Source organism: Rutidosis leptorrhynchoides, chromosome 2 (genome assembly GCF_046630445.1).
Source record: "Rutidosis leptorrhynchoides isolate AG116_Rl617_1_P2 chromosome 2, CSIRO_AGI_Rlap_v1, whole genome shotgun sequence".
NCBI lineage: Eukaryota > Viridiplantae > Streptophyta > Magnoliopsida > Asterales > Asteraceae > Rutidosis > Rutidosis leptorrhynchoides.
The window spans coordinates 431615115-431628214 of record NC_092334.1 but is presented as its reverse complement, the minus strand read 5'-3'; the positions used below and the strand labels follow the sequence as shown (position 1 = coordinate 431628214).

The 13100-nt window shown below is 29.8% G+C and overlaps 1 protein-coding gene across 1 annotated transcript; it reads left to right on the top strand.

Annotated features, from left to right (window-relative positions):
* The first annotated feature begins 4474 nt into the window (after positions 1-4474).
* LOC139892393 (plant intracellular Ras-group-related LRR protein 7-like) lies at positions 4475-8218 on the top strand. The gene is made up of 9 exons (XM_071875460.1): positions 4475-4612; positions 5870-5939; positions 6242-6288; positions 6401-6509; positions 6607-6692; positions 6951-7041; positions 7330-7415; positions 7520-7606; positions 7832-8218. The coding sequence occupies exons 1-9, from the start codon at positions 4514-4516 to the stop codon at positions 7940-7942; spliced, it is 786 nt and encodes a 261-aa protein (XP_071731561.1). The 5' UTR covers positions 4475-4513; the 3' UTR covers positions 7943-8218.
* The last annotated feature ends 4882 nt before the right edge of the window (positions 8219-13100 follow it).

Below are 13100 nucleotides of genomic sequence, written 5' to 3'. Positions count from 1 at the left end.
GTAGTGTTGAGAACTGAAGCATAAGTTAGTATAATATAATGACACTTGATCAACGTGATTATATTACAGTAAGTCATGCTGAGTTTCTAATGGAACGTGATGATTCACAGATCATAACGTCATCACGTGCCATGTTACATAACTCTTTCATTCTGCTTAACTTTCGAACATATCAAGAAAATATATTCTTGATAGTTCTATTCTCAGTGATTCTGGTAAATTGACAAATCAAATCGTGCTATTATGTTCTTTTTTGTTTAGAACATGAAGTTCATTCGAAACTCCATACTTACGAATTCTGGACGATTACTCGCTTTACTAGAGGTGGTGAAGAAAATAAAAATGCAAAGAATTCAAAAATATAAGAGAAGATATAAAGCCCAGTAACAACACGGAGGTTACAAACCGTGGATATTAATACGAATAGCAATATAAAGACACGGTAAAATTAAGAATAGTATCATCCCAAGATAATAGTAGAAGTAAACAGATTTTTCTAGTAGAAGATTAAAAAGAAGGATGACGGAAATGATAACTAGGAAAACATCAAGGATTAGAACTGGATTAAGCATTTTCACAATCTTTTGGATGTATGAATTAAGAAATAAATTATAGGAATAGCGAGAATAATGGAACGAAAGAGTTTAATTTATAAAGAAAAAATCAGACGTAACAATCGAGACAGATGACCACATTTAATTAAAGAGATCCTAATTCCCTTAAATCCCGAAGAATCAGATCTTATAGATTTCAAAGATTTTCTTTAATCCATTGAATTCCGAAAATCAACCGTGACTACGTCACCGGTTAAGATGAACATGCAATTATTCATTTCACTCTTTTGTGATAAGTTCACTCGTACTCTTCACATAAACAAATTGTTTTATCCATATTGTTCATTGTTGATAAAACTCTAATTTCCAACTCATATAAGTCATGGAAACATTCTTATTATTATCTATGACGACCTCGATCAAATTTCAGGACGAAATTTCTTTAACGGGTAGTTACTGTGACGACCCATAAATTTCTGATCAAATTTAAACTTAACCTTCATATGATTTTGACATGATAAATAAAGTTTATTTTAATCGAATCTCAAAGATTCTGAACTGTTGTTATACATTCAATTAATCTTTGGCCATTCCCGACGATTCACGAACAATTTAATTATAAATAAATATGTAATTAAATATATATACATATATATAAATGTAAGTATATATGATAATTAAAAATAATAAAATAGGATTTAAACATTTGAATTAAAAAGGTAAGATAAGTTATAAAATAATTATGTTGTAATTTAAAAAGAATCTATATATAAATATATTTGATTTGTATGTATATTATAATATGTGTATTGAGTATTAATATTCAATTACATATCATATAATTAGTAACTATGATATAATTGATAAATTGTGATATTAACATATCAAATGTAATTACAAGCTAAAAATAAAATTTGTTACATTAAGAATATTATTTATAGTAATATTAACCAGTACTAGTTATATTATTATTTTTAATGTACAATATATATATATATATATATATATATATATATATATATATATATATATATATATATATATATATATATATATATATGAAATTGATACATTTGATTCATTACATTTTTATTAATATTATTATCAATGTTAATAACATTATTGTTATAACTAATAGTAAAATTTTAATTTTAGTTATTATAATTATTAGATATTATTATTAAAATATATAAAAAATCTAATACTAATTATGATATAATACATATAATATAATTATATTAAATTATCTATAATATGTAAATATTAATATATTGAATATAGGTGTTAAAATAATATTTTTATTTCTTTTAAAATTAATATCAATACTAGTGTCATTAATATCATTATTTTAAAAATTATAATATATAAATATGAAATTTGATATTATTATTACTAATATCAATACTAATATAATTAGTAATATTATCATATCATTAATAACACTAGTATTATCAATTTCATTAAAATCTTATTATTGTGATTTATTATTATTACTACTTTTATTATTAATATTATTATTATTATTATTATTATTATTATTAAATTTATTATTAATGAATATCATTATTGTTAATAACAATATTAACATATAATTATTTAAAAAAAAATATTATTATTAATATTAATATTAATATTCTTATAATTATTATTAATAGAAAATAATTCAATATATTATTATTATCATAAGAAATATCATTTTATCTTTATAACTATTATTATCAGTATTAATAATTATTATTTTTATTTATATAATTATTAATAGTATTAATATTATTAATATTAATCTACTTAATTATTTATACTAAAGATATATAGATCGAGTAAATAAAGGGAATCAGTTCACGTTCCAATCAATTCGTACTAAACTTTGTTTCCTGTCTATAATAATGTTAAACGTCGGATTCAAGCTACAATTCAAAACATTTTTAAGTGAATCAAAAATGATTCTCCTCTTAATTTCACTTAAATAATTCTCCTCTTTGTTTCCTGTCTATAATAATTCTCCTCTTTTGGTATTCAAGCTATATATTCATTTATGATTCACTTTAAACGTGTGAAGTTCAAAAGGTTTCAAGAAAGTGCTCGCAAAGATGTTGAAAGAACATTTGGAGTTCTTCAAGGTAGATTTGTGTGATGACCCGTCCAAATCCCTTTAGACGTAGTACATCATTCATAGATTTCATTGCGAGGTTTTGACCTCTACATGATACGTTTTGTAAATATTGCATTCTTTTGAAAAGGCACACCATAAATGAATATATAAATCCAAGGTTTTCGACATCTGATGATTTCTACGTATAGATATTTCACCTGCATCACTTCACACGTTTAAATGTGTAGTGGTGACCATTTACATAAAATGATGCAGGTGGCACGAATCCATTTTTAAGTGAATCAAAAAGAGGAGAATTATTTAAAACATTAATATCATTATTTGAACCCGCCATACCAAAAAACGCATGCCAAATCCACATATCATGTGAAGCAACCGCTTCGAGCATGACCGTTGGCCCTTTTTGGTCACCCCTAGTGTATTACCCTTTCCACACATTTGGGCAATTTTTTCGTTGCCAGTGCATGCAGTCAATACTACCCAACATCCTCCTAAAACCATGTTTCTCTTCGTGAGCACTATATAAACGTGCTATGTCAGTTGCATTTGGCTCCCTCAAATACTATCTACCATATAAATCAGTGACACAATGACAAAAGTGTTCAAAACATGTAAAAGATGAGGTTTCACTCATTTGCAAATACTCATCGAGAGAATCTGGTGCAACACCTTACGCCAATTGACATATAGCTGATGTAATCTTTTGAAAGATTGTTAGTCCTCGGCGACCAAGTGCATCATTTCTCTATTTAAAATATAAAAAGTGAGAGGGACAATTTTCATTAAAAAATACATGAGTTATTTTTTTTTTTTTTTTTTTACATTCGTGGTATTTTTTTCTCTTTGATACTCGACTAACGCTTCGGCTTTGTATGCAAGTTTTATGAAATTAACGGCTTCTTCATCACCAGAATCCGATTTCATTACGTAATTAAACATATCGTATTTCAACTTGTTTTTCTTTATCCATTTGTACAATTTTATTCAAGATATAATGATGAAAATGAAAGAGAGTGATGAAGATGAAAAAGAAAATGAGTGTGTTTAATATATAGAGGTGTGGTATATATATTTGATATTAATTTTTTTTTTTTTTAAATAAGCAACGGATACTATGGCCATCAAATCAGAAGTTGACACCTCACCTCGCCGACGTTGTCTCGGTCGTGGTTCGACACCACCACGACACAACGACTACTTCGACAACTATCGCATAGTGGCTGTTGTAGAACAACAAAAGGCAATCGTTATTTGTCGTAGTGAGTGGTCTAAACCAAATCCAATAACCTATATAATTAAATTAATGATGTATAGAAGAACACAAATATGTATCCTTCAAGAAATCACGATTAATTAAACATAAAAACTTTAATAAATCAAAAGATAAAACTTATATGTGATACACTCCAAGAGTAAAGAAACTTCTCTTTCTCAATGTTATATGGATAGAGAGATTGATTCCGAATGACGATCAAAATGTATGTTAAAAAAATGTGAGACGTCATGAAAATAGTATATTAAAATTTACGGTTTTGAATCTGTCAAAAGTTCAATTAGAATTTAAGTGACGATCAAATAGCCAACAAATCAATATTTGGTGTTAGACTCGATTAATTGAGCTAACTTTCTCAAAGTAAACGTCTTATGTCATTGATTTAATTTTCTGTTTTTTTTTTTTTTTTGTTCCTTCAGAAAATACAAAACGAAGAAGAATTTGGTACCACGAAAAATAATTCTGAAAAGTCCAACCCGGATCCGAAAATCTTTGGCCCAATATTCTTCTTCATCATCGACATAGCTGTCAACTACTCCGCCAGTCGACGATCAGAACAGATTTTAGCGAAGAATGGGATGTTTTGCCAGCAAGAACACCGATTCTAAATCCAGTCGTCTTTCTAGATGGCGCGCCACTGGCATTGTTGCTTTACGCGACGCTAAATTAAAGGTCAAATTTTGATTATTTTTTTCATACTCAAGATTCGCTTTTGCAAATCATTCTATTTGTGTTTAATACAGTAGAATTATGCTAAGGTATTTAGTTTATGATCTAGTTTATTCAAATTAAGGTTTAGGTTATGAATATTGGGGGTTTTAAGATACTTAATTGTAAGCAAGTAAGTTTAGTTGAAAGTTTGACTATAAATGAAAGTTTTGAAACTAATATCCACGGTAGAGTTACAATATGAATTCAAATTACTATGAAAAATGTAAGAATCTATTTGGACTAATCATTATAAAAGGAGTAGTTATAAAATCGATGTGTATATCCCTACACTGGTAAGAAGTATTCTGCATAATAATAGTAAGAGCTGGTTTATTCGCTGTTGGTGATTTTAGTGTCATCGAACATTCATTTTAGCTAATTGCGATTTACTTGAATGCAAGAGTTAGCTAGTTATAGTCAACAACGGGTTCGGAGAGTGTTGAGTACACGCCCGTAAGAGTTGGCTACTAGTGGTCGCGTAATTGTGGGGGTCAAGGGGGCTGCGCCCCCTTGCGGGGTCCAAGGGGTAACCAAGTGTTATACCTTTTGGTATAACAGTTTTTACCGCTCAAAATGAAAGGTTACATCCTTTCAAATTATAACTACCGAATGTATCACTTTTCTTATTTTCGGTTTTTGCATACTGCATTCACAACAACAACAGAAACACAAAATCTCTCTGATATTTTGATTAGTGAGTTCATCTTATCCCTGTAAAGATTTCGTGTAACCAAGACAATCGTTGGGTCGAAATACTTTATAGAGAAGGTCAATACACGATTCAAGAATCAATCCGGGCAGTCACTTCATACCCTCTTTCTAACATTCACCGTATAGTATATCGATCTAGTATAATTATTCATTATCCATGTGGTATGCTTGTTTGTCTTGATTTATGTTTTAAACCATCATAAGAATAAGATAGCCTAATGGTCGGTGTCCTGATATCCTCACAAGAGGTCTTAGGTTCAAACCTCGATGTCTTGCGGTGGCCGGGGAAAGGGTAGAAAATGCTACCCTGGTAACTCAGTTAGACCGTGTACATATGAGTAATAATAATTGCTCTCTCCGTGTAGCGTGAACAAGGAAAACCTCATATGTGTACCCATCTCTCTATTTCTGTTTTTTTGGTTACAAATCCAAAATTAATTCACTTAGTTAATCCTTGAGTAGATGTTTAATGTTCTGACTTGTATTTTGCTGTGCTCGGTGAAACAGTCATTTCCAGATGAAGTTCTCGAGCTCGGCACATCAGTACGGACACTTGATTTGACACAGAACAAATTAGGTAATGATATAATCTTTTTGAACATCATATACTTTATTGTCAAACTGCATTCAGTTTGACACATTCTGCTTCACACGTTTCTTTTGCTAGAGTCAGTAGTCGATATTTGTGGCTATTAAATGTTCTTTTCCTTTATTTTATTACATAAAATTTAGGAATGACCATTACATATTTGGTGTCTTATTTGACAACGAATCATTTTTGAATTTTATTTACTCCAGTTTTTCTTTTTTTAATTGCGTTTGAGAAATATTCTAGAGTCTAAATCTGTACACATCATGTCTCTAATGTGGCTACCGCAGTTGATGTTCCAGAGGAGATCAGCAAACTAACAAATATGCACAGACTGGTATAACATTTGCATTATCACATTTTGTATTTCTTAGAACATATGTGCATCTTTTTAACTTATGAGGTAATATGAGGTAATAACATCTTACATGTTCGTACCTTTATCTCAGATTTTGGCAAATAATGTGATTGCGCGTTTTCCTATGAATATCGGGAAACTTCAGTCCTTAAAGTTTATCATACTCGACGGGAATAAACTTACCACTTTGCCAGATGAAGGTATCTTCAGACACACATTTTTATGTACATATAATATAAAGCCTTCTTTATCAATATATTAAGTTCATTTTTTGTTTCATATTGCTTTTTTGTTTAGTGGGTCAGTTGGTGAGACTTGAGCGGTTATCCGTTTCTGCTAACTTGTTAACCAGCTTGCCTGAAACCATAGGAAGCTTGCGCAATGTAAGTGACTGTTTCTAGCATCTCACTCACATATTCGTTATTTGACTATTTCTGTAAATGAAATATAGTAGAGAAATTTTGTCAATCTGATGTTTTATTTGATATATACATCTTGCAAATCCTAGCAATTTGCAAACCTCTCTCGTCTTCTTTATTGACATCTCACGTTTTTTTGTCATCAAAAACCAATGTGATGCATTTGCATATTTGTATGGTATGTTAATATTGTAATGCTCATTTGAGTTTCTGAAAATGCAGTTGTTGCTACTGAATGTATCGCACAATACACTTAAGTCTCTTCCAGAATCTATAGGAAGCTGCTTTTCTTTAGAAGAGCTGCAAGCAAATGGTAATTTTCATTTTTTATTTTTGCTTTTACTTCATCTTTATTTATGTATTCCAAATTCACTGTGCCTGTTTATTTTCCACTTAATGATACAACTCTTATTTCAATAAGTAAAATTGTTATTTCTTTGTCACTTAACCTGTCACTTAATTTGAAAATTGGTTTGTTTCTAGGAGACATAGTATCAGACACCCCTCCAGAAACAGAGGTAAATGGAAACAGGACTTAATACATAAAAAAAAGTAAACAACTTAGTTGTTTTTTTTTTTTTTTTTTTTTTTTTTTGCTCAGAAAATTCTATTGAAGAACTTCCTACATCGGTTTGCAGTCTCATTCATCTGAAGTCTCTGTGCTTAGACCATAATAATCTGAAACAGGTAGCTTTATTTATCTTGTCAGTTTAGTAGATTACATGTATTCTTTTTTATTTTCATGTCATTATAGTCGTACGACTTTGATAAAAATATATGTTCTTCTGCAGATTCCTCCAAGTTTATTGAAAGAATGCAAGACTCTACAGAATATTTCATTGCATGGAAATCCCATATCTATGGATCAGTTCCAACAGGTAACGTTTAATATTCAATTGCCTGATCATAAGATATTTAGTTTCAGCCACAAAAAGTGAAAAGTAGTAAATCGTCCCAATTTAATTATCCTAATAAAAACAATGATAAGCAAAGGAAAAGCGAGACCATACCAGCCACATCTTCATTGTTTTTTAACCGTGTATGCAAAGCAAACATGTTGAAAAAACGGTTATTGGTCTAAAAGGATTAGCATTTACTCTCAGATGGAGGGATTTCAAGAGTTTGAAGATCGAAGGAAAAAGAAATTTGACAAGCAAATAGATTCAAACGTGATGATCAGTTCTAAAGGCCTTGATGAGGGTGTCGATCTATGAATCATTCATTTGCCCAGGACCCGTATCAAGTATCAGATGATGATCTGTTCTCATTTATGTTTCGGCTTGCTGCTGTTGTTTATAGAATTTTGGAGTCTAAGGTGGTCATTCTACACCTAATTGTTTCGGTAAATATGAATGACTGTTGATGAATTAATAATATCTGTTGTAAATAACATGGCGAATTTTACAAAAACATATACAAGGATTCAATTTATGGGAGAACCGAAATTTCGCTAGTGTCACTCAACAATTATATTCACTGGTGGGTAAAGTTAACGCGTTTGTTTGTTTCGTGCAATGTCTCAATATTTTAATACTCATGTTTTGAATTGTTGAATGATGAAGATGGAAATTTTAGGTTACATGATGGTTTGGTAAGATCCTCTGTGGGGTTGGGGATGTGTATTCTCATCAATTTCAATTTTGGTTTTCGGTTTTGCTCTAAAAAATTTTAAAATGGAACAAAATAAACCAAGAAAACTGAACTGAGGAGCACCCCTAATATGAACTTCTTCCATCATTTTAAAGTGTGTACACTTTTTGACATGCAGTTTTAAGCATGACACAAATAATTAGGCCACTCTAAATTCCTATAAAACTTATCAGCAAACATAAAAATCACATAAATTTCTATGAAATCTAAAGATTTGGAGGTATAGAAAAAGTGGCATGTGTGCTGCTCACATGCTTTATGCTTTGCTAGGAGCTAGGAGCTGGAAGTTAGACGCTAGACATCATTTTGCTAGAAATGTATTTTTCTTACTATTTTATAGCTTCCAAACATGTCTTCCATTTTCCAAGAGCAACTATGTCTTCTTTTATGCGTACAAACCATATTACGCACCATTACATATTAAGATCTAAGAATTACAATTAGATGATTATTAAAAGGTTTAAAATCATTAATTGAATGATGATTAAGAGATCTTAAATAGGTATAAGTGTATAACTATGTAAAATGTAATTATTAGATACTCCGATTAAGTATCTCAATTATTTTTGTTAATTAATTTTATAAGTGAACAATATTTTGAAAAGAGCAAATAGTTTAATTGCTAATAACTATGTAAACTATAATTATAAGATAATTATGTGGTTTGATAACTTTTCATAACTAATTTTATTGATTTTTTTTTTTTTTTTTGTGTGTGTGGCAAAAAACAGAAATTAAATTATATTAGATCCAAAGATCTAAAATGATACAAACAATTGGGCACCACCCAAACTACCATTAAACAATTGACATTGACACAAAAGGCCACCAAACACTACATCTCCATCAAAAAGTAATTAGCTAAAGCTGATTCATATGACGATGAAATTGTGACCATCTAATGAAGAAGTGAAAGATGTCATAGCGAATGAAACAAGTGAAATAGCCCAAGTGTAGCCGAAGAAGCAAACCAGTAGAAACGTCTGAACCACTTGACTCTGTCAAACGGCCGACCAAACACCAACGAAAATCCTAAATCAAACTAAATTAGTAGGAGACCATTCGAATATAACCACCGCAAACCACAAACCAAATATTAACTAGGAAATCTGTAACGACCCTGGATTTTCCGACTTATATTATTAATATTTATTATTAGTAATACTTGCGTGTTAATAAATGTATTTTTATACATTTTACTTGTTACCGTATTGACTTTCCAAGTCCCGACTTGTCTTTTCGACACGTGCTTTTCTCGAATAATATTTCGAATATTATTTACGTTCATGATTAATTATTACTAATCATTTTTAATTAACTAATGTAAGTAGTTAATTACTTGAGTTTTTTACTAATTTGTTGCTTACTTATACTTGGGCTTATATTATTGGACTTGGAAGCCCACCCTACATTACTTAATGGACTACTAGTAAGCCCACTATTATGCTAATGATCCTTTAAGGTTAAAGATGGATTAATTAGTTAAATGAGGAGACAAAAATGTTCAAGCATGCATGACCATCTTCCCATGCATTTAACTTTATACTTCTTCCTAGCATACACCACCCTCCCATACATGAAAGCATCAAGTTAACTACCCCCTTTTGGCCTCCAAACCGTCAGCATTGGGCAAGTGAGCTCCATTTTTCTTTTTTGTTACTTATTTGCTAGTTTGAACTCATTCCACACACACCTCATTCTTACACTACTTTCACTCTTTCTTTTTCTCACTAAATTGTAAGTAACAAACTTTATTTTTCTTCTTCTTTTTCCTTTAAAAATCACCAAGTATCATCATCAATTTACTTGTTGTTGTTTGTTGTTAAAGATCAAGCTTTATAGTTTGTATCTTCATGTAATCTTGTTTCTTCCATCCTTTGTTTGATGAGAAGTTAAGAACAAGAATCTAAGCTTGTTAGTTTATGGTTCTACATTTGAAGTATTATAAAGATCTGGAGTTCATAAGCTTTAAGATCTTACTTGTGTTCATGTTTTGTAAACTTAAGATTTATTTTCTTAAGATCCAAGCTTTGGCTTGAATCTTCTTAAGTATGAAACAAACATGAACTTGTTACTTGTAACTTTAGTTTATTTCTTCACTTTATTTATTTATTTCATTATTGTATAATATTGGTCAAGTATTACTAGTTAAACTTGATCTCATTTTTCTTGAAACTAAAGTATAAACTTTGTAAGTTCAAGAACATGGAAGTTTAACTTTCTAGTTATAACTTCATACACTTATGTTGGATCTAAGTTTCTATAGCTTATGGTCTTCCAACTTTGTTGTAAACAAAAGCTTATAAGCTTAAATACATTCTACAAGATAAAAATCTAAGTTTCATAACTTATGATTTTATTAAAGTGAAGATCCAAGTTCCATAACATAGGATTTAACTTAAAAACACTAGATCTAGACTTTCTAGTCTAGGATCTTCAAGATCTAACTAAGATCTAAGTTCTACAACTTAAGATCTTGTATATTTAGTTTACTTTCAAGTTTATAGCTTAATATTACTACTAGAACTCATGTATGTGTCGGATCTAAGATCTTGATGTAACTTTGGTTCATCAACCTACTTGCAACCTTAAATGAGTTGTGCTACATATCTTAGACATACACTAGTGTCATGATGGTCAAAACTTGGTAAAGATGATGCAAACACATCAACGAGTTGTACACTTGAAGCTATAAGCATCAAGGATTAGAACCGTGATGAGCATCAAGCACCAAGAACTCACTGGAACACTTTGCTTATTGTTTTTGGGATCTGATCAGTAACCTGGGCTACTGGAAAAGTTAATTTCCAGAATGTTCGGTTCGAGTAGATGACTTTTTGTTTAGGACTCGTCTTAATCCGATTTACGGTTTAGGATTTATAGCCTTCTGATGTGCGTAGAGGTGTATACGAAATTGTTATATTTTTGCTACGAAATACTATTAAATACGATACAATTTTACACAAGTTATTTATTTATTTATAGAGTGGATATACCTAAACCTTGCTACAACACTTATAGACAGTGTACCTAATCGTACAGTAGTGTAGTTTTTAGTAAGTCCGGTTCGTCCACAGGGAACTAGCCAAGTTTAACGCTATATTTTTAAAAACTATATTTGTGTATATATATATATATATATATATATATATATATATATATATATATATATATATATATATATAATATATATAAGTAGTATTATTATTATAAAAGGGGGTTTTTACCGTTTAATGACCGACTTGTCGATTTTAAAACTTTAGTCGCAGTTAAAACCTAATGTAAAATATTAAAAATAAATATAACTTAATTTAAAGCATAAAATAAATGACAATAATTAAAGTGCGATAAATAAAATTGCGATAATTAAAAAGTACGATAATTAAAAGTGCAATAAATAAAATGACAGTAAATAAAAGTGCGATAAAATATGAAATAAAGAAATTATGCTTATTTAAACTTCCGTAATCATGATGTTCGATGTGTTGATTTTAGTTTATTATCATGGGTTAATTGTCCTTTGTCCTGGATTATTCGATATGTCCATACGGTTTTGTCCATAATAGTCCATCAGTCATAAATATAAAGTGCGAGAGTCTTCGTCAAATTATCCTTATACCCGAAGTCAAATATTCCAACTAGTTGGGGATTCGAACTGTAACAAGGTCTTAATACTTTGTTTAATGAATACACCAGGTTATCGACTGTGTGTAATCCAAGGTTTTATTACTTTGTTAACAATTACACCAATTACCCTTGTATGTAATTCACCCCTGTTTCAACAAGTCTATTGATTATTAATCCATCCCCGTGTCCGGTCAAATGAATAATTATTGGTATTTATAGATATCCCGCCCACCGTACCCAGTCAAGCGTATGTGGTTATATATAAATATGTCAAATTATAAGTCTATATATTAAAATAACGATGTATAATTTAGTTAATATAAAGCCCATTAATAGCCCATAGTCTAATTTCCACAAGTGTCGTTCTTTTATCCAAACCCCAATTATGGTCCAAAGTCCAATTATCCCGTCTTTAGTATTTAGTCTAACATCATGATTACTTCAATTTAAATAAGCATAATAATAACTTAGCTACAAGACATTAATTTAAAAAGGTTGAACATAACTTACAATGATTAATAATAGCGTAGCGTTACACGGACAGAATTTCGACTTACACACTTACAACATTCGCCACTATAACCTTATTATTATTAAACTTAAAATAAAATTAAAATTATAAATTATATATATATATATATATATATATATATATATATATATATATATATATATATATATATATATATATATATATATATATATATATATATATATATATATATATATATATATATATATATATATCGTGAGAGAGAGATTGAAAAAGAGTGAATAAAATCGATCAGAATGCGCGACCTTTTATAGGCCCACATTTCACTGTAGAGCTCCGCGAGTGCGGATGTTTTCTTCATAAAAGCTCCGCGAGTGCGGAGGTCTGGAATCCAGCTCACCAAATGAATTCAACGTGTGCTGCTTTGATTAAAATAATATATAATATATATAATTAATTATATATAATATTATATTCTTGTGCATAGTTGACTTGTAATTTTTGGTCAGTTGCGTCGCACGCTAAAAGTTGATTCATGTCTCGATTCCGGATTTTTGAACGCCTTTTCGTACAATTTAATATCTTGTACTTTGTGTTTCACG